The sequence below is a fragment of the Python bivittatus genome, unplaced genomic scaffold, assembly GCF_059951505.1.
Source record: "Python bivittatus isolate LINGU-HERP-01145 unplaced genomic scaffold, Pbiv_v1 ctg000700_np1212, whole genome shotgun sequence".
NCBI lineage: Eukaryota > Metazoa > Chordata > Lepidosauria > Squamata > Pythonidae > Python > Python bivittatus.
Window position 1 is genome coordinate 71,477,318 of NW_028277098.1, and position 24,578 is coordinate 71,501,895.

At 44.7% G+C, this 24,578-nt stretch overlaps 3 protein-coding genes across 9 annotated transcripts in view; 1 reads left to right on the forward strand and 2 right to left on the reverse strand.

Annotated features, from left to right (window-relative positions):
* The window catches only part of NAV1 (neuron navigator 1), a 297,342-nt gene extending 285,613 nt beyond the window's left edge, over nucleotides 1–11,729 (reverse strand). For all 7 annotated transcript variants that reach the window (XR_015798556.1, XM_088154273.1, XM_088154270.1 and 4 more), the window contains exon 1: nucleotides 11,601–11,729. The gene's annotated coding sequence lies outside the window, so the exon portion shown is untranslated. The remainder of the gene's footprint in view (nucleotides 1–11,600) is intronic.
* LOC148214244 (uncharacterized) lies at nucleotides 1–23,195 on the reverse strand. The gene is made up of 3 exons (XM_088154025.1): nucleotides 23,070–23,195; nucleotides 9,481–12,173; nucleotides 1–8,615 (listed from the first exon to the last, which is right to left on the reverse strand). The coding sequence occupies exons 1-2, from the start codon at nucleotides 23,193–23,195 to the stop codon at nucleotides 11,148–11,150; spliced, it is 1,152 nt and encodes a 383-aa protein (XP_088010151.1). The 3' UTR covers nucleotides 1–8,615; nucleotides 9,481–11,147.
* Nucleotides 23,126–24,578, forward strand: part of RNPEP (arginyl aminopeptidase) — a 16,300-nt gene continuing 14,847 nt past the window's right edge. The window contains exon 1 of the mRNA XM_007428322.3: nucleotides 23,126–23,592. Coding sequence (XP_007428384.3) covers nucleotides 23,194–23,592 — 399 coding nt within the window. The 5' untranslated portion in view covers nucleotides 23,126–23,193. The remainder of the gene's footprint in view (nucleotides 23,593–24,578) is intronic.

Sequence of the window (24,578 nt, forward strand, 5' to 3'; positions counted from 1 at the left end):
ACATTTACATGGCCACCAACTCAACCAACATGACAAAATGAACATTAAAAAAAAAACACCCATATGTCATTAAAAGATAGCAGAGATGTACAGAATGCAAACTGAAGAGAATAGATGAAAACAGCCAACAGAGAACTCCACTAATCTACGGGAAATACCTGAAGAAAGAGCCAAGTCTTAATCACCTTTCTAAAAGCCAGCAGGGTCGGGGCCTTTTGTATGTCAGGGGGTTGTGGGGGAAGGCCGTCTGCAGCCACCAAATAGGCACACTCCTAGGTCTCATGAGATGTCAGTACTTAAATAAGGGGACCTGCAACATGCCCTCCCTGTAGGAACATCTGGGGCAGGCAGATGTTCTTGGGGTCAGAGCAGCTCGCAGAGTAGCAGTGTCAGATGGATGTAACGGGTTGCATGTATAACTATCTACACCACTGCATTCTGGGCCAGCTGAAGCTTCCAGGTGGTCTCCAAGGGCAGCCCCATATACAGCATGTTGCAATAATCCAAGCAGGGGATGACTAAGGCATTGTTTATTTATCCTTGTTCTGAAGAACTCAAAACTTGTATGCCCTTGTGACTCTTTGGGTTGGCCTTAAGTATTGGCCTAATAAGGATCTTGGATTTTGGTGATACTAGAGGGGGGACTCCAAACATTCAGCCGTGTGACTGAAGCCCTGCCCTTTTTTCACACGCATTGTCGTATACAGTTACAAAGGGGTGGGGCTGTGATTGTGTGGTTTTAGCTGTCAGTTTGACTTTTTTTGCTCCCCCCACCCCTGTGGACATCCTGGCACAAATAGCTTTATGAAATTCTTCACCAAATTTCTAAGCAGAGAAATTGATTGGACAATTTCTCCAGATTTATGCAGGGAAATGAGAAATTCTCCAACAGTTTCTCAAGGTAGAATTCTCCCTTAGCATTGGTACTGAAAAAGTCCAGTACAAAGAATTTGCTCACAATGGTTTCCTTGGGATTGACCGAAAGAAGCTAGGGAAGCAGCAACGTGCTAGACAGATGAGACTGGCCAATGAAACCCAGGGCATTCATACGCACTCCACCAACGAGAATTTTACCAAAATTCATTGGTGAATTTTACCAAAATTCTGATGTCTTTTAAAAGAAATTTTGAAACAAATTCTAATGAATGCATGAAATTGAATGAGAACTGGTAGACAAAAATATAAGAAAATTCTCTATCTAGTATTATTTTCTCTCTTTTGGCTAATATGCTTTTGGGGACTTAATGTCCTATTTAAAAAGGCCTTGATCCACATTTCTTTTTCAGCATGTGCTATAGGATCTACCATTCGCTTCGGATTATCACTCCATTACTTATTGACAGAAGAAAGAGAAGATTTGTTTTGTTTTGTTTTTTGGTAACGTCTTGATCTGACAAAGGCGGCTACAGCAAACCCCCAGCAACAAAAAAATGTGCTTGTCTCTAACATTTCTTTGGATTCTTTGATAGCAATTTCATCACCACAGATGTATCTGTTAAGGCACTGCAAAATCAGGTTGTCCAGCCAGGGTGACCATTGGCAGCTACTCTGGGAAGCCCTCAGCTCTATCCATATACAAGTATCTTGTGTAGTTTCCTCCCAGTTTTAAATTGATTGATGAAATGACAGATCCAAATTACTTCCCTTTGAAGGTTGTCAATGTAGAACAGAGCTGTCTGCTATCAGCAGAGCAGGATGGAAAATGCTGAAGGAAGAAACTGAAATCATATCCATTCTGGACAAATAATAGGACTTGTTTTTAAACATTTATGGAAATACAGTTTTCTACCAGAAGGTTTCTGCTATTCACAATGAGAAACCCAGTGGCACTTGGTGTTTTTATGATGTTTTAAATTTTCTGACTTACTTTATGAGGACTATGTTGACAATAGCATAAACAAAGATGGAGATGGAGATGGAGATACATATGAACATAGCACAGGAAATGCTCACAGTGGACCAACCAGATGCTGGGAGTCACAAAAGCAGGGCATGGGTGCAGCTTGATCTGCTGGTTCTCCTGCAGTTGGTATTGAGAAACTTACTTCCTCCAATCCTAGAAGTAATGTATGGTCATTTTGACTAAAATATATCGATAGCCTTACCCTCCAGGAATTGTCCAATCCCTTTTAAGCCATCTATGCTGCAGTCTTTGGGTAAAGGATTCCACAAATTAACTATGCACTATGTGGGGGTGGGCAGGGTGGGTGGGGGAACTCTTGTTTTTTTTCTTTCTTGAACCTTTTCACTATTCAGCTTCAATGGATGACTTGGGTTCCAGTATTTGGAGAGAGATCTATTTATTTTTTCTACACCATCCATAATGTTATACAACTCTGCCATGTCGTCTGTTCTGTCTGTTTTCTGAGCAACACTCCCCAAAATTTTGCAGTGTTTCCAAATAGGAGATACATACCTAAAAGACCAGGATAAGGAAATTAGTCAACCTTGTTTAATCTATAAATCAGATTGCCAACTTCTCTGAGCTGATGACTATGCAAGGAGGCGGCACAGGAAGCATCTATGGGTCTCCCCAATATCTCACCAGGAGTCAATTTCAACTCTTTTTTTCCCTGCAGCCACTAGGCTAATAGGATATATGATGCATCAAGGATCTTCTTGAAGCCATCTGGGATAGGAAAGTCTTGTTTGGCCCAAGGGCTGACAGAAGAGAACCCGCCTGAATTATCACTTCTTATGGGCATGAAAGGCTCCGTCTGCCCCCCAGGATTCAGCAGCAAGCTGTCGAGCCCAAAGCAGATGGGACCAACTTCACTGCTCTAACCTCATCTCCCCTGCTTCCCTTGTCTTGTCCCAAAGGACACCCCATCTGCCACACCAGACCTCAGCAAGAGGAAACACCTTTTTCCTGTTCTGTTAACCACAGCAGGAACCGTTGCTTTTTCAACAGGAAAAATACTGAGTCCTAGCAGCCTATTTATAAATTTGTCTCCTATATCAGGGGCCTGCTCTTCTCACAGAGGGAAAGAGCCCTGGTAACTATTCACCAGATAACATTTGGGCAGCCAGGTGCTGTTTTTGCCACTATCTGGCCCCAGGATTTCCTGGATGAGATTGACTGAAGAGGTTCCTAACCCCAAAAGGTTGATGACAGCTGTGCAGAGACTAAAAAGGTCCTGCCCAGGCCCATGGGACTCATTTCAAAAGGACCAACCAAACTGGACCTGGTATGACTAGACGTGGACCACTCCATATAATTCAAGGGACTATTCAGAGTTTGGGGTTTAACTATTTATTGGTTGATTAATTTTCCAACAACAAATGGAGTGAAAAGCAGCTATCAAAAACACTTATTTAAAAAAACCACTATTAAAAGCATAACAAAAACAGCATTAAAAATATATCAAACAGTACCCACCCTGTAACCTAGGATATTTTCCAAAGGCCTATCTGATTTTTGTAAAAATGTTGTTTTGCCTATTGGTGGAAGGTCAAAAGAGAAAGAACTCCCTTGATCTCTCTTGACAGGAGTTCCAAAGTTTATAATCAACCACTGAGAAGACGCCTGCTTGCCTTTCCACCAAATGGGTGGATAAATGGAAGGGCTTCTCCCAGGGACATTAAAGACTCATCAGGCTCAATCCCATAGATTGCAAGATTTACTTGTCAAAAAGACAAAACTCAAATCCTCTGAGACTCTCTCTGGAACTGTCAGAACCACCTGACCAGTTTCAGTATCTTCAAGTAAGCAGTATTGTTCGAAAGCCATGTTTTTCAAACTTGGCAACTTTAAAAACAAAACAAAACAAAACAAAACAAAACAAAGCCCTGCTCTAAAGGAATTGAGAAACCAAGATAGAACACTTAAGAGGTTTGACTGAATTTGAAAAACTTGTACCACAAAACTCAGAGCACTTGCTGGGCCTCATGTATAAGTTGCTCATGTAATATGATTCAGAAGTCGAACAAGTTAAAGGTTGTATGATTAAACAGATGCAGAATTTAGATAGTACAACTGATATGCAGCAACGGGAATTTCAATGGCATTGCATGTTCCCATCTCTGCTAAGATTTTTAATCTCAGGTCTTTCAAGAAAAAGAGCTTCAGCTACTGCCAATCAGAAACATTGTGCTGAATACAGGTAGTCCCCAGGTTAAGAATGCCCGGTTTACAGACCCATTGTTAAGAACAGAGCCTATTGTAGCAAAATTTGAGTTAAATAAACAATGGTTCAAGTTAATTACACAATGCTACTTATACAGTATTATTCAATAATACTGTTCTGGCTTACATACAAATTTGACCTAAGGACAGACCGTGGGAACAGAACTCATTCTTAAACTGGGGACTACCTGTAATATTATGTTATGTGTTTCTTAATGCATATTATGTGGAAACAAAATATTTAAAAAAGTGGGGAAACACTGGAAGTGGAAGGCAATATTATCTGGAACACACACACACACACATACACAGAGTCTCTGAATAAGACAAGATGGTTGTATGAGAAAATGCACTTTATGTGGTTGTGCCTCAGTATGAAGACCCACCTGTTAGACATTTCCCCCACCAAGATTTATTTTTCATTCCTTTTAGCCCATTTCCCTCCATCATTCAAGGCAGACAATTCCTTACCCCTTCTACAAGTCTTCCAATGAGCTCTGACCCACCATTTAAGGATCAATGCTCTAAGTAAAAATGAAAGCTAAAAAGGCTTTTTCTGCTGATCTAGACCAATAATACCCATCATGGAACTGATTAAGCTTTTTCAGGGTCCTGTTCCAGGAATCTCTTCCAGACTCTGGCCAGCTCCAAAGAGAAACCCTTTTCCATGATGCTTAGGCAGGCCAAATCAGCTTGCTTACCTTGTGAATTTTCCTTGCTGGATAATCAATAGTAGATGCAAGTGTGCAGCAAGGAGCTATTCTTTTCTTTGAACTGAACCAGCACATTTTGTCTCACTACCTGCACCTCCCTCCTTTGAGTGGGGAAAGGTTCCTGTAGCATCTCTGCCAGCCACGTCTTCATCTGAGTCACTGGAGTTGGGGGTTCCATAATGCATGTCCTGCTTGATAGCAGCCAGCTCCATCATTAAATCCATCACAGGAGAAGCAACTAACAGGGCAGCAATTTTGCCAAAGATTAGAGGTCTTACAATCCCCCTCTCCCAAGATATCTGAGCATACCATGTAAACCCAGCCAGATTTACACAAGGCTCAACTGCTTTCTAAACGTGACTCTAGGACCAGGGAGGAAGACATTACAGAGATTCTGCAGATATCATAGATATCTCCCTGTGAATGGTCTAGCCAAGGAGTAGAACCTTTCATTCCATTGGGGGTCATTGCCAGGGGCTGTTTGTGAGTAGTGACCTGGGTGGGGGTAGCTCCCTACACACATGTAAACGTTTTTTGCTTTCAAATTATAATTATCCCACCCTGCTTTCTCTCTTTTTCTCACAACTACAAACACACCATTTTCCTGTCCTGTTGTTCACACGACTATAGGATGGCAAGCATTATGTGTGAATGAATGGGTGGGATAGTAAAGAGTGTGGGAATGGATGGATAGGGCATATGAAATGTCCTTCTATATGAATCTACCCATATCCCTCACACACCCCATTCGCATATACCCCAAAGGGGTATCTTTAACACTTTCTGAAAATACACATCTGATTGAATCTTTTCAAGCACTCTGCAATCCATGAGGGTCTTTCTCCACTATTGAATCAAGTGTTCTCCACTCATCCTTGAGTCAGCTTAGAGTGGCTCAGTCTCTATATTGCTTCTATTATGTCAGTTTTGAGTCACTGCCAAAAGGTGTTGTCTTGATTTGTGAGTGTGCCAGTCCATTATAGAGATGGTGATTGATTGTATCTTCCGACTTTGCTTTATATCCCCTTTCAGCACATCACCAGCCAGCAGAGAGAATATCTTCCACTCTAGGCACTGCAGCAGGAATGAGGTGGGTCTCATTCTAGGATTCTAGTTATCTTCTCTAGGCTGGCTCATCTGCCAATTCTCCCACAGCCCTTTGGGCATCTCTCATGCTGAAATAACACCAAATAAAGAAATATGGGAAGATACCAGGGCAGAAATAACCCCGGAGAGGAGAGAAGCAGACCTTACCATGTCTGTTAGGTCCTCTAGAATGGGAGGACTGAACCTGACTAGCTGATGGTCAACCTCCCAACTTCTAGGGGAGTGAGAAGGGAAGCAATTGGAATTGACAAATACAAGGAAAGTTGCAAATAAGCAACAAAACCCAGCTTCAACATCCCTTATTATTCATTGGACATTGAACTGACATTTCAAAACAATTCTAAAACAGATTAGCATTTCCCCCCCAAATAGAGTAGCAGAGGTCTGTTCTCTCCTCTAAATTGGAGAGAGAAGTTAGTGTCAAAAACATAACCTGGGGAGGAGATTTGTATGAAAAGAAATCATGAAATAAAGCACTAATGAAGAGGACAAAGTCTGGGAGAGAAATGGCTTTGATGAATGTTAGCTACCACCAGAATGGAAGGAGACTTCTCACACCTCCCCAAACTGTCTCAAATCACACTCCCTACTGGTCTCATGATTTTATTCCCAAGGCAAAGGGTAGCATATTTTATATCCATTGAGGCTTTTGTCGGGCAGTAGGGAGGCGGGGGGAACTGTTTTTATACTTGTGCAGCTCATGAAAATTTAAAGTGAATGGGCTGGGGATGAGATAAGGAAAATCTATTTATTTAAATTTATATGCCACCTGACTCCCAACAATTCTGGGCAGTTCACAAATAAAAACATTAAAAAATATATACAGTAATAGACAAAAATGAAGAATAAAAGATAACAAGGATGACAAAAATAAAACAGATTAAAAAAATGAACCCACACAACCCAGGAAGGGGGGGGGGCGGTATGAATGATATGAAGACAAGGGTTTGTTAGGCCATGATTGTGCCATGCTGAAGGGCAAGTGGAGACAAGGCCTTGGGTGGGTGGGTGGGTTAACTCGAGTGATGCCACTATGGTCAAATCATTGGACAGAGCTCCAAGTCCCTGCAACCTGGAGAATTTTTGAATTTGTAACCACAGACATCTCTTTTTTCCTTCCTGAAAAGGCATATAGCAGAGGTGCTATCCTCCTACTTCTTCCTCTCTCCCTCCTTAAGAGACTTCACCAGAGAGGCAAGCAATCTCTTTTGAAAACTGAAGGCAAGAGAGAAAAAAAGGTATCTGTCAGCCCTTTGAGGTAGTCCAGACAGGAAACCAAAACCATGAATATTAATGCTACCTTAATTGTAAAGTTATAGTAACAGAATCTTGCAAGTCTGAAAGCACTTCCCTCCTCCCCTACCTTTAGTTTCCAGAGAACTAGGGAGAGTCTTTTCCGAGAAGCTTTCTCCACCCCCATCCCTCCTTTGGGCTCAGATTTGTCTTATCAGTCTAGGCTGTGGCTCTTCCTCTTGTCTCCCAAGGTTATTCTCACAGCCCACTACAGTATCACTGTTGGTAATGGCTGCTAATGAGTAAGAGAGAAGAGGAAGAGGATGCAAGAGCAGTGTGTAATGTGGTAAGAGAGAGAAAGAGAAAAGAGAGAATAAAGAGCATACTGAAGAGGAAAATGTAAGGATCAGCTGGGAGGAAGAGCACCCAGAAGTTCCAGTTCCCCAATACGGTATTTTGCCTGCCTATCCCTCAACCCTGGGAGTTGCAGCACCCTACCTGTTAGTATCCTTTTATCAGGAACTTCATTTTGGAACTGAAGAGATGGAGGGTCCAGACATGCTATTGTCTTCATGAGACTTCCAATAGTCAAGTTCCAATATAATCTACCCCTTGCTCAAACTTGTAATGAAGGATACATCCACAGACTCTCAGACAGATGTCCATCCAAATTTTGCTTATAGAACTTAGTGAAGGAAAGCCCACCAGTATTAAATAGCTCCAATTGTAAGGAAGGGTTCTCATAACATTTAGATAAATTTTCGTCCTTGCCATCAAGAGCCATTAAATCCAATCCCATTCTCTCTAGCAAGAGATAAAAGGAGTGCTCCATCTTCTACATGACAATTTCCACATATTTCTCTTTAATCTTCTTTGGTCTGAGCTATAGAAAAAGGGAGGGGGGAGAGAGGGGGAGGGAGGGGGAGGGAGGGGGAGGGAGAGGGAGGGAGGGGGAGAGGGGGAACGAACCAGTGTGGTGTAGTGGTTAAGGCACCAGGCTAGAGACCAAGAAACTGTGAGTTGTAGTCTTGCCTTTAGGCATGAAATCAGCTGGGTGACTTTGGGCTAGTCACTCTCTCTCAGCCTTAGGAAGAAGGCTATGGCAAGCTATTTCCAAAAATGTTACCAAGAAAACTGCAGGGACTAGTCCAGGCAGTCATCAGGAGTCAACACTGACTCAAAGGCACACATACACAAACCATGCTGGTAGAATGCTGACAGAGATCACCTTCACTCATAGGAACCTTTATTCTAGATCACAGCATGCAGGGAGGGCCTTTATTACAATGGTCCTTTTCCCAGAAACATCCATCAGGCACTTCCTGCTTTATCTTTTGGATTCCATCAAAAGGGGCACCTTCAGAGGGACAGCTCCTAGTATTACCATAAACTATGCAGGTATTTTGGGCTTTCCTCCTTAACAAATATTGTGCCCACTAAGGGGAAAAAGAGAGAGGAGAGAGGGAGGAAATGAGAGACAGAAGCAAGTGGAAAACAAGAGAGGATTTCAAATGAGAGATGATGTCATCTGGAGCATCTATAAAATTTCCATGAACAAGACATGGTGATTGTACAGCCTCATCCAAAAGCCTTGCCCTGCAATTCTAAACTCTGTTTCAGCTTCCCCAGTCTGGTGTCCTTCAGACGCACTTACTTAAACCTTTTGCCATCTCAGAGCTTTCACAAATTGCACAGGAGCAGCAATATTGCCAGATGTGAGCCAAGTCATGAGCGGAGAATGTGGAAAACCTGCTTCAACACAAGGCCAGCTGCTGTTCAAATCAGTTCCTCCAGCACTTCAGATGCTAATACAGCTGTGTGAATGGACTTCAAATCTTGTGACATTAGTGAGCATCACATGGAAGCACATTGGCCTTCCTTGCCTTTGCCTGTAATCTGAGATAGCTTTCTCCAACATCCCTGCTTACAGAATTTCCCAAGTTCCTTCTCTGCCTTAAGTGAATGCACCTGAAGAAATGTCCAACCTGGATACCAGTGGAATGAAACTGTAGCAGGCAACTATGCTTAGAAACCATCTGGAAGCAAACAAAAGTGGCAAAAGTGAGCAGGAAGGAGAAACTCTCTACATTTGTCTGTGCCAAACTGTTGTCACTTTTTGTCTCTCCCTCCTTAAACAAGGCCATTGTGTGCTATGTCTGCGGTACTTTTCATAGTTTCATCCTGACAGATTTTTTTCTCTTCCCCTACCCCGTTAAATGACTACTGTACTTTCTCCCATATTTATAGGATCCCTTACCCCCCCCCCCCCAGAAAAACACAAAAAACAGTCTGTGCACTCACCTTGGAGTGTTCACAAGCCAAGGAACAAATATAGCAGTCTTGAAGAAATGAGAGGAGACCTTTCAATCATCCTGAATCAAAATCCTCTAAGTTTATAAGGATCATAAAGGGTTAAAGATCAAGCATCTGGTCTTCAGTCTGGCAGGTGGGGTTATCAAAATCTATGCCAACTTCCCCCCAAACCTCCTACTTTATCCATTTCTATGGGTGGTCCTTTGACACGCATTGTTTCCCCCTCCCTGCTGTTTTACTTCTCTTTGTCTGCGCCTGCTATGCGTCTGTGCTGCCTCTTGTTCAGTCTGTTGGCAAAGTGCCTTTATCATAAGCCTGGCATGTGTCTGTTATGTACATAACAACAACAGACATCAAACATGTTTGCTAAAGCAACAGAGCTCAGAACAAACTAGCAATAAAGTGCCCTGGACACACACTCTGCAGCAAAAGAAGAACAAAAGGGCATTTGATTTTCCAAACAGAAAGATGAATTCTGCTCATAGTTCACTAAGCTTGTTCCTTAGGATTTATCAGCTTCCTCAAAGGCTGGAAGGCCTTTGGATGATCACATACTTCTTCCCCTTTCCCCAACCAGCCTTTTAGTGCTTGCAAGTCAGTTTGAAACATTTCCTGGCACCCTGACCAGAAATGACTTAGCCCTTGTGTCATGCTCAGGAGCTCTCAGCAACATACAGTGTGCACTGCCAAAGACTGAAGTTTGGATATGGAGAAAAAGGAGGCTGTAGGCTAAGTCCTTCTCCCTGGCCTTGTGTTTTGGACCAGAGGGCTGGACCACTGCTCCCTGAGACAAATAAGCCTCCAGAGATGTTTGGCATACAATGAAATCAGCTATAGCAGATACGTGCATGTCTAGGGAAAAGAGGAGCCTGCTTTGCTTTTAGTGGGAAAGGACCCAAGATGTTGCATGTTCCCACCAAATTATGATTTAGTATTTATAACCGTTGAATCAATATTTTTCATTTAAGAAAAGAAATGAGTAAATTAAAATGTTATCCCAGGAGTTATAATGCTCCTCCTCCTCTTCCCCTTTGCTCAGCCAGAGACTTCAGTGGGCAACGGCAACAATGGAGAAAGGAATTACACTGGTAGAGGATACAGTGAGAAGATGGGGGGAGGTTTTGAAATGAGCTTTTGACCCCCCTCCCCAACCAGCCTGCCCGACAGTTCAGCTCCCTGATGACTGGATCTTTATGACACTTCTGACTGCTGCAGTTCTAGGTATTAAGCAGCCTCACGAGAAGCATCCTTCTTTCTTCTCTAGACTGGCTGGTTGAAACATCTCACTCCCCTTTTGTGCATTACAGGGAAAAGCATAAATGATGAGAATCAAGCCTGTTCTTTTGAAAGCCAGTGAATCCCCCACACTACACGTGGCCTGAGATGGGGAGAAAGTATGCAGAAGATAGAACCACCCCCTTGCTGAAGCAGAGTACTTTCTCTGGGCTTGGTCCCCCCGGGAAAGTCGCTCTGAGCAGTCCAGGAGAAAACTGCGGAGGGCAAGAGTCAAAGCGACCGGGAGGAGTAGGAAGACGTGCCTGCGGGTGTGTCTGCAGCCTTGAGTTCTTGCCGAAGTATAAAGGAGACAGATAAAGACACCCGTATTCCCCAGCTTGCCATGCTGGCTGGGCACGATGGGAGCGGGAGCACCACTCCTATTTGGGGTGAGGATCCACGCGGGGGGCGCGGGGCGGAGGCGAGACAGCGGCTCCTCCGCTGGGGGCAGCGGAAGGAGCGAGTTGGGTCCTCCCCAGCGGCGCTTTCCGTCTGCAGGGGCGGGCAGGCCGGCTTGCTGAGCGGCTGCCCCGCGCCAAGCTCGGCCTCGGCCTCCGCCACTCCGGGCTGGGCAGGGGAGCCTGCTCTGCTGGCCGCCTCTTCCCAGCGCCCGCCGCTCCGACCTTCGGCTGAGTCACCGCCTTTCGCAGCAGACGCCCGGCCCCGCCGGCAGCCACCCCTCCTGAACCTTCGCCGCTTGGCAAGCGGAGCCAGCAGGCGGAGAGGGCCATCTGGCAGCCCCTCCCGCCCAGCCCTCCGGGCCGCGGCGTGGAGAGCACCATCCCCCACTGAAGGCCCCCGCCCCGGCCCACCGGGCAGCCCCGGGCACTCACCCGGCTAGGCGGTCTGCGCGGGGGCCGCCATCCCCTCTTCCGTGGTCCTGCGCGACGGGGGAGGGAAGAGAAGCGCCGCCGCTGCTGCCGGTCCCGAAGGCGCGTCCCCCAGCCCGCGCCGCGCCCGCCCTCTTCCCCGAAGTTCCCCCTCGCGGGGTAGTCCGCGCTGCCCGCGAAGGCCGGTCTAGGTAGTAGAGCTGTTGGTGGTGCCGCCGCCGCCGCCAGGCTGCTCCCTCGCGTCTGCCTTGTCCGACGGGCAGGCACGCAGACGGGTTCCCTCCTCCTCCCGGTCCCCGCAAGCTGGCGAGCGCGGCTCTGCGGTTCACCCCGGGACACCGAGGTGCCGCCTCCTGCGCGAAGTGCCGGGCCCGGGGGTGCCGGCTGGGAAGGGCGGTCACGTGGGCCTTTGGGCCCCGCCGGCACACGCCGGCGCTCGACGATGCTGTGGGTGGGAGGGTGCCAGGATAGCGTGGCGCGACACCCACCCAGCCGCTCACACGTTGGCGGGCTTGGCTCCCCTTCCTCTCTTTCCCAGATTTCTTCCTTCGCTCTCCCCCCCAACTCTCCCCCTTTCTTCAGAAAGTCTCACAAATCGTGGCTGGCTGGAGGGAGAGAGGCAATCTGTTTATCCTTGTGTCAGATTTTCTCAGGGGGGAGAGGGAGGGCGGAGAGAAGCCCAGAGCTAACCCCTTCCTTCCCACGATCGAGTCGGAGAGCCGGGTCCAGAGAGCAGCGATCCAGAGTCTCTGGGAACAGAGCTATCCAGCGCCCTTCTTCCCGAGGCGTTGCGCGCGCGTGCGCGTGGACGCGGATGCAACCTCTCCAGCTTTGGCTGCTTCCAGCTCGGGGCAACAATGCCAGTTTTCCGCGAGGGACGGGCGTGGTGCACCGAGAAGCTGCGTGCGATTTCCAGCCTCTCCGGAGGACTGCGTGTCTTGGAACCCCGCGAGCTCTCAGCGCACGGGGTCAGACAGCCTGGTCACTCTGAGAGCCGTCACCTCCTCCCAGCGACCACACATCATTTCCTTTACGCTACCACTGACAAGCCCCTCGCTAAATGGCATCGATTTCAGTGGAAAAGAGGGAGAAGAGGGAGACTTCGCTGAGGGGGGGGAGGGCAGCTTTGTTTCAGAGCTGGGCTCGCCGCCTCCCCCATTATTAAACTCGAGCGTGGGAAACGGTGTTCCCGCATCTTCCGTTTCTCGTTTTAAAGGAATTACTTAATTTCACTGTCTGCAGAATTGACAAGACTTACTTGGGTTTCCAGAAGCCATTAAAAAAAAAAAAAGACTCCATAAACGTTTGCAGAAACTGGGCCAGTTTCTTCGCGGGCCAGCTGAAACTCACAGAGAAGAGTCGGAGGGGAAAGGTCCTCCAAAAGCCTTCTGGTTTTTCATTGGCTGAGAACACCCCAGCCTTGCTGAATGGTGGACTTGCTGGACTGGCAGATTTAATACACAGGTGAAACTGTCAGACCCAGTTCTGTCAAAGTGTGGCTTAAAAATCAGTCTACCAACCAGTTGCCAACTGTCCTGGCAACATCAAATAAAATTTCATCCTGGTTTCCCTATGCAAGTTTAAGAGCAAGCAGTCTTTAAATCCTATTGGGTAGGATATAGCTGGAATTAATACCTTTCTATTCCATTCTATTCATTTAGGCATATGTTCAAGTCTCCTATTGGAAGAAATAATGGGATTTCACCTTACATTGTATCATAGGTTCTTCCTCCTCCTCCTCCTCCTCCTCCTCCTCCTCCTCCTCCTCCTCCTCCTCCTCCGAAGTGGAATCTTACATTGGAGGGGGGATGAGTTCATGAGACAGTCACCTTCCACATTCTGTGAAGCCACATTCTCTGCAACAGACATTACCTGTCAATTCAGATCTTTGTTTTGCAGCAATAATAGTAATGGATTGTGCTAACCTTGAGTATCACCTGCTGAAGCAAAGCAAGTTTTCTTTTGGGCAATGCCTGGATGGGAGACCACTTGGCAACTCCATATAAGCTGCTTTGGGTTTCAAAGATGCATGTTTATGAATTTAAATATACATAAAGCAAACAAAGTAAACTGAAAGTATAGGTTTGAAAGAAAGACGCTTAGATCCTCAGCCACAAAAGAGCAAAAATGATGTCCTTTGTTTTGAACTGAAATGGTTGCATAAAAGGCTTCAGGAAATTGGTGAAGAAGGGAGCAAAATCATTCCAAGATGCAGAAAAGGTCCACTGACATCTATTTCTTTCCAGTGCTTAGGAACAAGCTTGGCAAGGCTCTTTCCGATGAACAGAAGCTGCAGAAGGTCAGACTACTGCTCTTCCACAGTGATCATATGTTGGAGTGGGGCTGGCTTCTTTTGCCACCCACCCTTCCTAAGAACCCTTGTAGAACAGGCAGTCATTTAGGAAAATAAGAGCACAGTCTTATTTATGTACAATCATAACAGGATCATTTTTCATGCAGAAAGACTCAAGCTCAGTGATTGCTAGCCTTTAGAAGGTATTGTCTGTTTAGCTTCTGCTAAGACAATGGAAAGGTGCCCAAAACATCTGGAAGGGACCAAATGGCTTGGGATCAAGTGGACCAAGGAGGTGAAGGAGATCTATTAAAAAGACAGTCTGATCTGGAAAAAGGAAGCTGCCTGTGTTATGAAATGCTTTCATTCCTCCAGAGTATACTGGTTGCTTCTTGGTTTTGTATAACTGGGACAACAAGCTTAGATCATATGCATTCCGGTATGGACCATCCTACCCATTTCTGGATGACAAGGTGCAATTGCAATGTACTTATTTCTAAAGGTTAACTCCAAACTGTAGTTAAGTCCCACAATATAAATCTTCATATCATTTGCAGCTATAATCCTAGTTTGACTGTTTCCTCGAGCAAGATAAAACAATAGGTGATAACAGGATAAGATTATTATCCAGCTAAACCCCTGTTCAGCAGATGGATTACAGACAGATAAAAGGTCCCTAATAAGACTGGTTGTAAATAAGAGAGATAAGGAGCAAATAATAATAATAAAAAAGCGCTTGCTAGATTGTTCCTGTCACACCTCAGTAATATAGCTCTTATATTGCCAACTTTTGATTTATTCCTTAGGCCACTCACATGGCCTCACATGTGAGCTCTTGCATCTGTGTGCTTTTGAATTAAGGATGACCATAATTCAGTGGCCAAAGAGAAACTGTGGTGGAGTTATTGCCTAAATCAGATAGTCAAAGAATGATGGCAGGAAGAGGGGAATCAAAAGGCAGTGAGTGCAGGACTGAAGCTGTGGTGACTAGACAGCCTCCAACACCATCAGAACTGACATGTCACTAGTCCAGTTCTGAGGACAAAAGTGTGATTTGGAGGATCAACTGAGTTCACCAAAAGTAGCACATATTTTTTAAAACCAGAATGGTGTCCAGAACTTCAGGACACCAGGGTGGGATCCACTCTGATTTTTATTAAAACTTCATGTGAAAGTAGTGGCTAAGTTAGGCTTGTATTTATTAAAATTAAGAGGATGTTTTCAGTACATTTGGTAACTGTCTTCAGCCAAATCCAGAATTTGGCTGGCAATCCTTTCAAACAAAACTCAATACTCATTTTCTTCACCCCATTTTTTTCTCATTTGAGCATTCAGAAGGAAAGCCAGTTGCAGCCCTTCCAGCGAAAAGAGGCCCTGGCAAAGTAACTTTATGCTCTTGTCACCTCTTGCATAAATTTGCAGTGCACCCTGTTTAATGACTACTTGGAAGCTGCAGTTGGTGCAAAATGCATTAGCCCACTTGTGGGTGGGTGAGAGTCACTGTTCTCATATAACACCATTGCTGCAGGCTCTGCATTAATTACCAATAGGGTTCCAGATACAATTCAAAGTGCCGGTTTTGCCCTATAAGACCCTACATGATTTTGCACCTAAGTAGCTGCAGGAGCATCGGTTTCAAAGAAGAACTCACCCATCTGGTCCATTCATTCCAAGTAAGGATGGAGAAGGCTCTCCCCTGCAAGATAATTTGGGGAGGAGTGGTCAGAAACCAATATTTCTTGTAAAGACCTCAGCCCTCTGGAATAATCTCTCTCTAGACATCTGTATTTTGCCCTCTTTCCTAGTATTTGGGAAGCCAGTGAAAATAGAGCTATTTAAGAGATGTTTTAATATCTGAGATCATTGTGAGGTAGAGGTTGAATCATAATTATCATGGCATATTGTCTTATAGTTTTATGATGTGGCAATGTTGGCATTTTGTGTTGTAACTATCAGGAGTTCTTGAGGAGTGAGATGGTATAAAAATAAGTACTGTAAATCAATTTAGAGGTGAAGAGGAGAGGAAAATTCTTACTGTTCAACATTAAAAAGTCAAAACCCCTTGCAAACCTATGGCAAATCTTACAACAATCTACTAATATGTCCTCATCTGTCTACTCCTGGATGTACTAGACGTTTATCCAGAGGATGAATGAAATGGGAATTGAGAATTTAGCCATTTAATTTCTCTGGACGGGTTAACCATCCTTGGAGTCTCATTGAGGAGCTCAGCCTTTGACCTATGCTTATGCTTCCCTTCTGGGAGGAAATTCTGGGAGGAAAAATAGAGCCTCTTTGGTCTAGTGGTTAAGACTCCAGGCTAGAAACCAGGACTGTGAGTTCTAGGCCTGCCTTAGGCATGAAAGCCAGCTGGGTGACTTTGGGCCAGTCACTCTCTCTCAGCCCAACTCACCTCACAGGGTTGTTGTTGTGGGGAAAAATAGGAGGAGGAAGGAATATTAGATATGTTCAGCACCTTGAGTTATTTATAAAAACAATAAAGGTGGGATAAAAAAATATACAAAAAATTATGCCTAATAAACTCATCCAAATAATCTGGAAATTTTATTTGCTATAGTTGTTGTATGGTACATTTATGATGTTGACATAAATTTGAACGCAATTCTATGGAAAGTTCTACTGGCTCAGGAAAACACACATATAGACCATACCGATTCCATCCTAGCTATATTATAGCAAACCAGTATGCCAAAAGTCAGGAGTTATAATGCAATATCGCAGAGTTAAAATACAATATCTAAAGACCCATCATTTTTGTATACTATCACTGATCATTTAGTATCCCTACTCTGCTTCAAAACTCCTTTTCATACATTTCATAAAACAAAAAGTCTTCCTCATCCTGGCGTCTTTTTAGTATACTGAACTGCAACTCCAAAAATTCCAAGCCAGCGGAATCCCACAAATTTGGGAACCATACATTTGCAAGGAAAGATTGGAAAGTGGACAATTATCTTTGGAGATCCCTTTATTCTGTTATCCTGTTAATTCTGTTATCCAGCATTTCTGTTGGCCCATGAGAAAGATGTCTACTTTTCTTACCTTATTGTGTTGCTGTGAAAAAAGACATCAGTAACAGTCATTACATGGCATGTATTAATAAATTTAATCCTTGACTTGAGGATGAAGAAAACAATGCAATCCTTCCTTAAGATGCTTTCCTGCCTTGCTTTGAGTGCTTTGAGTGACCCATTACAAGAGTTCCAACTGCTCTCAGAGAAATGATCTACTAGAAATACCCACTGCTGCATTGCAGGATCCTGTATCTATGCTGAAACATATGCCAAGTTAACTCTGCATCTGAATTAAGCCGGGTGATGCTAGTAGTTACGGGCTCCCAGAATTTCCTCAGTGAACAAAACACATAGCATCTTGTTTGGCCAACATTGTGGAATCTGTAGGTCAGTGTTTCTCAACCTTGGGAACTTTAAGATGTGTGGACTTCAACTCCCAGGATTCCCCAGCCAGTCATGCCGGCTGGGGAATTCTGGGAGTCATGCTGGCTGGGGAAGTCCACACATCTAGTTCCCAAGGTTGAGAAACACTGCTGTAGGTGATCTGGCCAACATAGTCCGTTGCAAAAGCTTTGCTTAGGACTGAGCTGTTCTGAGGGTCCATCTCTTTACATCTCCTGCGCAGAGAAGGAGCCGCTCTGCCACAGTGCTAAGCGCAGCCGCTCCTGTATGGACCATGTTCAGTTTTCGATTTCTAACGAGATGCACCACAGCAGATGCTTTCCTGAACGTGTGCCTTTTGATCCAGGAACCCGGCTGCTGCATACTCGGTGGAAAAGTAAATGTGCATTCTGCACAGATTCAGGCAACTGCTTCACGCTTCAGGGAGGTTTGGCTCACGCTCAGCCTAAGCATGTCAGGATAATGCGTAGGCAGCAGCTTCCCCCCTTTGTACCCCCCTGGTTTTGCAAATACATCCCCATTCAGAATTCCCAGCAAGGATTGCCAGTTGGTCTTGCTGGCTGAGGATCCTGAGAGCTGCAGTCCTAACATATCTAGAAGGTACCATGTAGGTTAGGGGGTGGGCAGCCTTCCCTAGAGGCCACACTTCAGATTTTAGAGCAGGCCCGAATCACAAAGCAGGTCAGGACCATACTACACAGGCAGGAAATGGGGCAGGGATTTAGGGGAGAATTGGAAAACGGTTCCTTTAATATGCCTATTTTAAACTTATGCCAGCGTTACCCATCTCAAAATGGCAGAAAACTATCATTCAGTTATTATCTTCAAATAACTCAGCACATTCAGAGGAATCTCAGAGGGCCAGAAAAAGGGGTCTTAGAGGGCATCCACCTCAATATGGCAGAAGTAGAATTTTATAGCAAGGGGACTGGCTAAGGTCAGTCCAGAGTGTTTTCTGCTTTCTGTGATCTGTGTCCACAGATGGACACTTAGGATATTACTAGGCTGGTCTTTACGTTTCTTGATTTTCAAGCATAAGTCATTGTAAGCTGCCTAGATTCATGTATTTGAGATGGAAGGCTACATAAATTGAATACATACATAGATACATACATAATAAACTTTACTTATTATTTAATAAATATTATATTTACTTATTATTTACTTACACTCTGTTCTCACTGGGCTCCACTGGAATTTTTGTTCTAAGATGAGCCTGCCCCAGACTCTTAAGGGATGTACATTGACTGAAGATGTAAGATATACATTTATTATGTAAATGATTCTAAATAAATAGAATTCTTTACAATTATAATTCTAAAACATTACAAAATGCTGAGAGCCTCTTCTGTGAATGGAAAGGCAGGATATAAATAATTGAATAAATAAAATAATATATTGACCTTTTCCCATCTAGAATTGATAGTTAATTGTCCTTAGAATTTTCATCACCAAGGCATCCAGGCAAGAAGGCATAATACTGATTTTAAAGGTTACCAGAAAATAAAAAAATGAGGAGAGGAAAAAGTCTTCATCTTTTCTTACCTTTGCTAAAGGTTAATAATAAAAGAGAAGAAAGAATAGGAATGTACACAAACACTGTGTGAATGGGGGTGGATGGGAGGGAGGAGAGACCTGAAATCTAAACCAGATGCTTGTCATTCATCATGATGGTTCAGTCCTTGCCAGAATGAAATATTGTACCAGAAGTACTGGGACATTTCTGTGCAGGACCATCTCCGAGCAAAGTGCTCAGTTACGTTGACACCTAGTGGCAATCTATGCTCATTGCAACAAGTACAAATTTGGAAGAGAAGGAAGTAAAGAAATGGGAAAGGTGGAGTTCCAGGGGTATGCTTAACTGAGTTGACAGAGGTATAAATTAGGGCTATGCTTCTCAACCTTGGCAACTTTAAGCTGCATGGACCTCAACTCCCAGAATTCCCCATGCCAGCTGGGGAATTCTGGGAGTTGAAGTCCACACAGCTTAAAGTTGCCAAGGTTGAGAAACACTGAATTAAAACTACAAAAAAGCCTAGAGTCACTAGATGATTCTGGCCTGTCTGACCAAGGAGGAAGGTATTATATCTGACTAAGAGTTAGTATTTAGTAGTTAAGTGTATGTTGTATAAGGCCAATGGGCAGCAACTTCATAAATCAGAAACAGGAACACTGTGGCCCTCGAAAGTGGTCAGACTCCACCTTTCATCTGTTCCAGGCAGAATTGCTAAAGCTTGGGCTAACTGGGACTTTCCTTTAAGAACACCTGAAAGGCCACAGGATCTGACCCCACCCAATAAGGCAATCTTACATTTCTATTCAAACATAAGACTTATTGAGTTAAATGGAGCTTACTCCTAAGTAATGGAATATAACAGCAATGGGAAGCTCTTGTTACAGGGTTATGTGCAGCGGCTAAGCTCTTATTGCAGCTCTTATGCCCAAAATCCAGTACAATACAATACAAATACAAAATGCTTTAATGACCAAGTATAAAATATATACAAAGAATTTGTCTTCGGTGATGAACAGCAAGATCAACAGTGCGTTTGGATAGCAGCAGAAAAATAATAAACAATAACACTACACAGTAAAAGAACTTTTTCAAAGGGAGAAACCACTGTCCAGCACATATCGAGTCATGTAGTGTTTAACAGAGCAATGGCACAAGGGAAAAAACTATTCCGATATCTAGATGTTTTAACATATGGTGCTCTGTAGCGCCGTCCTGAAGGAAGGAGTTGGAACAGTTTATATCCAGGATAGGAAGAGTCTGCAGATATCCTCTCTGCCCTCCTTTTGACCCTCACAGTATACAGTTCTTCTATAGAAGGCAGGCGGGTTGCAATTATCCTTTCTGCAGACTTAACTATCCGTTGGAGTCTGAGTCTGTCCTGTTTGGTTGCAGAATCAAAGCAGACAGTTATAGAGGAACAGATAACAGACTCAATGATTCCCCTGTAAAACTGTACCAAGAGCTCCTGGGATAATTTAAACTTCCTAAGTTGCCGCAGGAAGAACATCCTTTGCTGTGCCTTTTTAATGATGGCTGTAATGTTAAGTGTCCATTTCAGGTCTTGGGAAAGTATAGAACCCAGGAACTTGAAGGACTCTACCACTGATACAGTAGCACGGTGTACTATCATTTGAAGGCAGAAACGCTGTAAAAATGTAGTGCATATGCTCTAAAACAAGCTTAAAAGAGCTGGAGCAGAGGGACAAACTCCCCTCCAAACACCTAAAACCCTGGATTTCCTGCCGCTCTGTGTGATGTTCCCCTCCCACTTTGTGTCCTCACACCACCACTGCGACTCTCAGCTATGGCCATTTGCCAATTTTAATAAAATATGTTAGTCTGAAAAGGTTCTATCAAATGCCTTCTGATTTTTGATGTCGAAGATAGCAGCCTAAGGCTGCAAAGCTGTGCTACTTCCTTGAGATAAGCCCTCTTAAACCCAGGCTGAGTTCTCTTAGAAAATACGCATAGCATAGCCAATCATTAGCTGGACACAATTGTTTATAAATTAGAGTGTCCTTTCTTTAGAAGTGAATCTGTTTTAGCTTAGGATATATAAACATGGCAAACATTCTGCATAAGGAAGGCTTGAGCCCAAGACACTTGATATGTGCAGGACCTTGGTTTATGACTAAACTGAGGAATGCAAGGCTTATGCTGCTGATGCCTCAAAGGGGTTTGACAGCTTGTCCTCCATAATTCCCTACAATTTTCAGAACAGGCAGGAGTGTTCTTCCCTGGGCAGCTAAAATCCCTCAGATCAGTTGCAACTTGAACTTTATACGAAGGAATGGGTGATTTCCAAATATCTCTGTGATTTCCCGCTAAGCTGCAGGGTGGGGGTGGGGATGTTATGCAGCAGTTCTTTAACAATTTCCCTTCCTGCCTCTCCACCAGCCTCTGTGGATGGGTCCTTCTAACTTTGGGAGGTCAAGTGGGGTTCCCTGCCTGGAAAGTATCGGGACCTTGCTTTCAACAATGGTGTTCCCAGAACTTGGTCTTGGAAAACTAGAAGGGGGGGAAATTGGATTTAATCCTAAAAACGTAGTGCAAGACAGAAGTCCAGACTGGCTGAAAATACTAACCACAATGGCATCAAGTTTTACTGTAATTTAATTTATATTAAGAAAAAAAATGTTGAGAAAGTTCAGTACAATCACATTTTTCTTCAAAGGAAGAAACTTTTTGTAAAAGGTAGTTGAAAGAAAACGTCAAGAGGGATGTTTCCTTCTAGAACTTCAGTAGGTGGAATGCCTACCATAGGTCAAAAACTACATCACACAGGCATTGGGTTGAGGATGGAGTGTGATCCCACTAACTGCATTGTAACTGTGGTGTATGGAGGTTGTTTGCCTCCCTATTGGAACTGTTTGTTATTGATGTTTTGTGCTTTTGACTCTTATTGTTTTCAATCCTCTGAATGCCTCCCAGACTTGCTGATGAGTGGACGGTCTCACAAATCGAGCAAACAAACAAATACTAGCAATTCTATGAGATTAGTAGCAAAGTTAACAAGCCACACTGAAGAAACTATTAGAGAAGAGGCTGTTGTCAAGGAAGAAGTGGAACTTTTGCTCAAGCAAAGCAAATTGAAAGGAAGACATTTGCAAAAATAACACAAGCAGATAATAAGGGGATGCAAAAACAAATTATGAGGTGCATATTGATAATTACATTAATAATGATACATTTTAAAAAAAATATAGCAGAATCAAAACATTGACCTGAGGGGTACTAAAACGAGGAGTGCTCACTTCATCATGCTTGTCATGTTTTATCTTAATTTTTTATATTTTATTGATTTTATTGTAATGTCTTTGTTGTGAACAGCCCAGAGTCATTGAGAGTTGGGAGGCCTACAATAATAATAATAAATGAGACTGCAAAACAACTGAATGAAATCTTTTTATATGCTTCATGTAGTAAGTGTTGGGCCTTAATGTACTTTTTCCAGAAAGGAGTTTTGAGAAACTTAGTCAAATATTGGTGTCAAGGTAGGTTATTTGACAAAATGGAAACAAACAACAAATCTCAGGGAGCAGGGAGACCAACCCAAGGTGAAATCTATCCCCCTCAGCATGGATATTCCTAGGAGTCCTGGGACCACTCGCTCTCAGCCCAACCTACCTATTCACTCGGGATAAAATGAGGAGTGATAAAATGAGGAGAAACCCCCACATAAGTTGTCTTGGGAAAAGGAGGGATAAAATATAAATAAATCAAGATACCGAGTATCTCATGCAAATGCCTGCAATACGGACAAAATAATATGGAACCTTTATTTGAAGCATTTATTAACTAGTACTTGTAACATTTGCACAGCAGTTTCGGAATTATGTTTCTGATGACGCAGGATAAAACCAGTTAAAAGTAAACAGTAAAATAAAAAGTTAACTAGGAATCTTTCCAAACAAGAAATACTGAGTCAGAAAGCATGACATTATTTTATCACGTTTATTGGCCACGTTCAAAGAGCTCAAAACGACGCGCAACGCGGTTTTCTTGTCCTGTCCTGTTTCACTCTCCCAGCAAGTCTGTGAAGTAGGCTGTCCTAAGAGACAGCACTTGAACCCCTAGCCTGATACTCTAATAATTACAACTGTTGCAAGCAGGAGACGGCCTGCAGCCCCAGGTGTTCTCTCGTACAGTATTCAGCTGCCACTTAAAAGCCGCAGCGTCACACAGAACTGCCAAACGAAGATCCACCACATCACTCCGCTCCTCACTTCGGGGTGCTTCTGCTCGCTCCTCCCCGTGGGCGGAGCCTTGCGGAGCCCCAGCCACCCCCCCCCGCCACCCAGGCGCGCCTCCACTACCGCCGCCGTTGCAGGCCTCCGGATTCCGCTCGCCATGGCGGCCCGGGACGCGGCGAGCGCCTGCAGCGCCGACTCCTTCCGGCTGCGGCATCTGCACTTGGCTCTGCGCGTCGACTTCGGCCCGGCGGGTTCCGGGCGCTTGCGAGGCTCGGCGAGGCTGGAGTTGACTTGCCTGCGGGATCACGCGAGCGAGATCGTCCTGGACTCGCATCCCAGCGTGGCGGTGGAAAGCGCCGGGCTGGCATCGCCGGGGAGCCGCCGCCGCCGCGGGGAGGAGAAAGGCCAAGAGCCGGGCGCGCTGCGCCCCGTCTCGTTCCAGGACCGCCCGTTCGCCAGTTACGGCTCCGCGCTGCACGTCACCCTGCCTGAACCCCTGACATGCGGCGACGAGGTGGTGCTGGAGATCGCCTACCAAGCCGGAGGGGGCCCCGGGGTGAGTGGCTGAGGGAGGGGCGCCCCGACCCGGCAGTGGGTGGGTGTTCTGCCCCTCCCTTTTCGTCCGTTGCTTCGCTTCTCCAGTGAGTAAGGCTCAACTTCGCCCTTTAAATCGAGTAGCGTCGCCCGTGTAGTAGATGCATGATGGCTCCATAGTGAAAGAAAGCACTCTGCACACACTCAGGAGTGCCACCTCAAATTCCTAGTGTATTGGTGTTTTCAGCTTACTAGACAAACTGGGGGATAATTCTTAAGTTTAAATATGCCGTCCTCCCTTGCTATTATGAAATAATAGGTGGCAACACCTAGCTGCCTTTGGCTGGTGTTGAAAAAAGTAAGCAAGCTCAGACCTGATTAGTACATGGATGGGGGACCATTAAGAAATCGCGGAATTGTAGAGTAGAAGAGTCCAAAGTCATCTTGGGAGGAGACAAAGCAAACAACTCCTGTACTGCTGCCAGAAAAATAATACGGGGATGTCGGTGGTCACCAGAAGTCCAGCTCAGCTCAAGGGAGACCAATACCTTGACCTTCCTATAGTGCTGTCATGCCATTGACCCTGAGTGCCTTTGCGTCTCCTTAAGTTTTGCTTCTCTCGTTATCCTGATGCTGTGCACAATTTGGGTTGCTTGCCAAACAAGGCAGCACAAACCTGCTTGCCCTTTTTATCTCTGTGGATTATCATCGGCTTGTTGTGAGGCCATCCCTTCCCTTGATCTGATTCGGTGCTCTCTCACCTGGTGCTTTTCCAGCTGGCAGTTCCCTTCAACACAGCTGGCTGGGAATGATAGGGGATATCTTCCGACTCATGGGGAGGAGTGAACTAGAGCTGCAGCAAAAGCTAAGGTGGTGGGTGTGGAAGGCAGGCTTCCCAGGTGTGCTCTTCTTCTGTAACCTCCACTGCGTCCATTTTTGCTGGGGACAAAACAGGCTTGATACTTCCTGTCACATTTAGGGAAAACTCCAAAGCAAAGATTGAGATGG

Bases quoted from the DNA above. Each gene is read 5' to 3' on its own strand.
- LOC148214244 (XM_088154025.1), bottom strand. From the start codon at position 23,195: ATGGCGAGCGGAATCCGGAGGCCTGCAACGGCGGCGGTAGTGGAGGCG. The intron at 12,174-23,069 runs GTGAGGAGCGGA...GACTTTCTGAAG, and splicing joins GCGAGCAGAAGCACCCCGAA to AAAGGGGGAGAGTTGGGGGG.